The sequence below is a fragment of the Momordica charantia genome, assembly GCF_013281855.1.
Source record: "Momordica charantia cultivar OHB3-1 chromosome 11 unlocalized genomic scaffold, Mcharantia_2.0 BLBB01000011.1, whole genome shotgun sequence".
NCBI lineage: Eukaryota > Viridiplantae > Streptophyta > Magnoliopsida > Cucurbitales > Cucurbitaceae > Momordica > Momordica charantia.
Window position 1 is genome coordinate 2,098,011 of NW_028275159.1, and position 2,687 is coordinate 2,100,697.

At 37.2% G+C, this 2,687-nt stretch overlaps 1 protein-coding gene across 1 annotated transcript; it reads right to left on the reverse strand.

The window, feature by feature from the left end:
- Positions 1-506: 506 nt before the first annotated feature.
- SLY1 (F-box family protein) lies at positions 507-1,562 on the reverse strand. The gene has a single exon (XM_022295976.2). It carries the CDS (start codon positions 1,260-1,262, stop codon positions 729-731), a length of 534 nt encoding a protein of 177 aa, XP_022151668.1. The 5' UTR covers positions 1,263-1,562; the 3' UTR covers positions 507-728.
- Between the last annotated feature and the right edge of the window lie 1,125 nt (positions 1,563-2,687).

Sequence of the window (2,687 nt, forward strand, 5' to 3'; positions counted from 1 at the left end):
AAATAGTCTGTTTACGAGACAAATGATTTTGAATAAATTTCTGAAAAACACAACATCAGGATTCAGGAAGGTGTAATTAAGTAAGAAGAGAATTATAAGGTTGGTTAATAAATAGAAATACCCCGCGCAGTAAAGAATTGGATTACATAGGCTTGGTTTGGGTTTTGAGTAATTGTATTGTCAATTGTGTAATTTCGAAAAGCCAACTCACGGGTTTGTCTTATGCTATTTGTCTGGGAGGTGATGGGGCATTTTGTGTTCCTTTGTGCGAAGGGCCGCCCAACACTAGGCTGGCACCGCCACACACCTCCCAATTTTACATCTGTCTCCTCTTCTCTTTCTCATTATCATTTACTCAATCACAGCCAATCCATTTATTGGCCATCTTCTTCTTCTTCTTCTTCTTCTTCTTCTTCTTCTTCCCTTCCCCCACCCCCCACCCCCCACCCCCCACCAATTCATTTTACACACCACACCAAACCACAAAATACTCATACTCATACTCATACTCATGGAAATTTACCTTCTCTTTCATATAATTAAAATATCATCGGATACACAAGTTAGAAATTTACCTTATAAGAGTAGAGTACACAACCGGATAGCGGATAATACAGATCTAATTAACCAGAACAGCCCAGATCAAATCCAAAAACACATTGAAAGGGAAATTTCAATTGCCAAACTTAGGGAAAATGGTTAAAATGAGTGAATATATATGGAGGCGCTCATCTGCCTCTGTTGCTGAAATTCATCTTCTCGTAGTACCGAATTGAGAGGAGGGAGAGCGAGAGATGGACCTCGTCCTTTCCCCAGCGGGCCGGCGGCTTCGACCCAATCATCGCCGGAAACGGAGACCAAGAGGAAGAGGAGGCCGGGGATGAAGGGGCGGCGGCCGACGATTGGGGTTTTGTAAGAGGCCAGATGAAGAGGGAGTGGAGACGACGGAAGCCGCCGAGGGCTAGAACTACAGATCGGAGTTGCTGGTTGCCGCAGCCGGTGTTGGCCCAGTGCCTGGTGCAGATCAGCTCCCAGAGCCGCTCGTCCTCCGCCGTTTTGTGCCACTGCTTGCTCACGCACGCCGCCATGGCCAGAGTCCTCGCATCCACATGCTTCAACACCTCGAACAGTAAATTATCATCCAAATTCACAAACCCAGACTTCCCGGAAGCGGAATCTTCCGCCGTCTCCGCCCTCGATTTCTTCCCACTCTTCCGATCCCCATCACCATCACCATCACCATCGCCAAGAACTCGCTTCATCTCCAAATCCCACGAATTGAGAACCTCAGATTCCCTGCCCTCCCCCTTTCCCCCTTATCTCTAATTAAAGAAATCGTGAAATTGACACACTACTTTAGAACTTTGGCAGAAGCATTGTGGGTCAGCTTTTATTGTGACCATAAAAGCTAATAAAGATGAAATTATACCCAATAAGAAAAAAATTAAAAATTAAAAATGAAAATGGGTAGAAGAAGAATAAGAAAAGGAAGAAGAGAGAAGAGAGAAGAGAGAAGACGATGAATGGGGAGTCCGGAGATGAGGAAATAACGATAGTTGGGTTTGGAATTGGGGGAAGAGTGGTTAAGACTTAAAGCACAAGTTTTGAAGGTTTACGAAGACGACAAGATGAGAATTGAATGCACTTGGATGCCTTTTTTAATTTTTAATTTTTATTTTCTAATTTTCTCTCTCTTCTCTCTCTCTTCTCTCTCTCTCAATTGACCAACTGTGTGTGTCTTGGCGTTGTGTCTCGTTCTGATTATTCACAATTTTACATTTGGGGGGTGTTTGTTTCCAGACACAGTTAACACCTCATCCCCGCTATAACGCTTCTTAAATCCCGAAACCTTGTTTGGATACAGGTGCAACAAACTACACGCTCATTCTCGGGCACAAACACAAATATGAAAATAAGGAGGCTTATATTTTATATTTTATATTTTCACCGTTCTTTGGACGTCTTGGATCTCAAATTTAAAAATAATACCTACCAACAAAATATTTAATTAATCTAAAATATTATTAATATATATGTTATAAATTTTAATGAAAATGAAAGGAGTTTATGATATAGAAATGTATATTTATAGATATTAAATATCACATATCGACATTTCCATCGACATCAACATAAATGGTAAATCGATGTTTATATAGAATTGCAAAAGAATCGACAAAATATCAAAATATTAAAATATTAATATTAAGCATCGTTAACTTATTTAAAAATGGTCAAATGATTATTTATTCATTTAAATATTTTTTATGATTTTTTTTATTTTTATAACCTTTCGAAAAATATCAATTAACATCGATATTTACATGAAATTAAGATCTCGGAATTTCTATCCACATCAACATTTAAAATTCATAGTTTTTTGTTACCTTTTTTTTTGCGTAATTCATTATTTTAAAATTCAAATGTAAAATTTGAAAACACCGAAAATATACCAACGATATTTTCAAAATTATATTATTTTGACCGTATAATCCGAAAATAGTTTTCAAAATAAATTTATAAAGTAAATATTCACTCGATCTATTAATTCAGTAAATTTGAAACAAACTTGCATACCAAACACTTAGTTTTCAATTATACAAACCAAAAAGAAAGAAAGATAATTAAACTGTAGCAGATGTCTTAATAATTATTTATTATTTAATCAACAAATCTACTCATGAAAT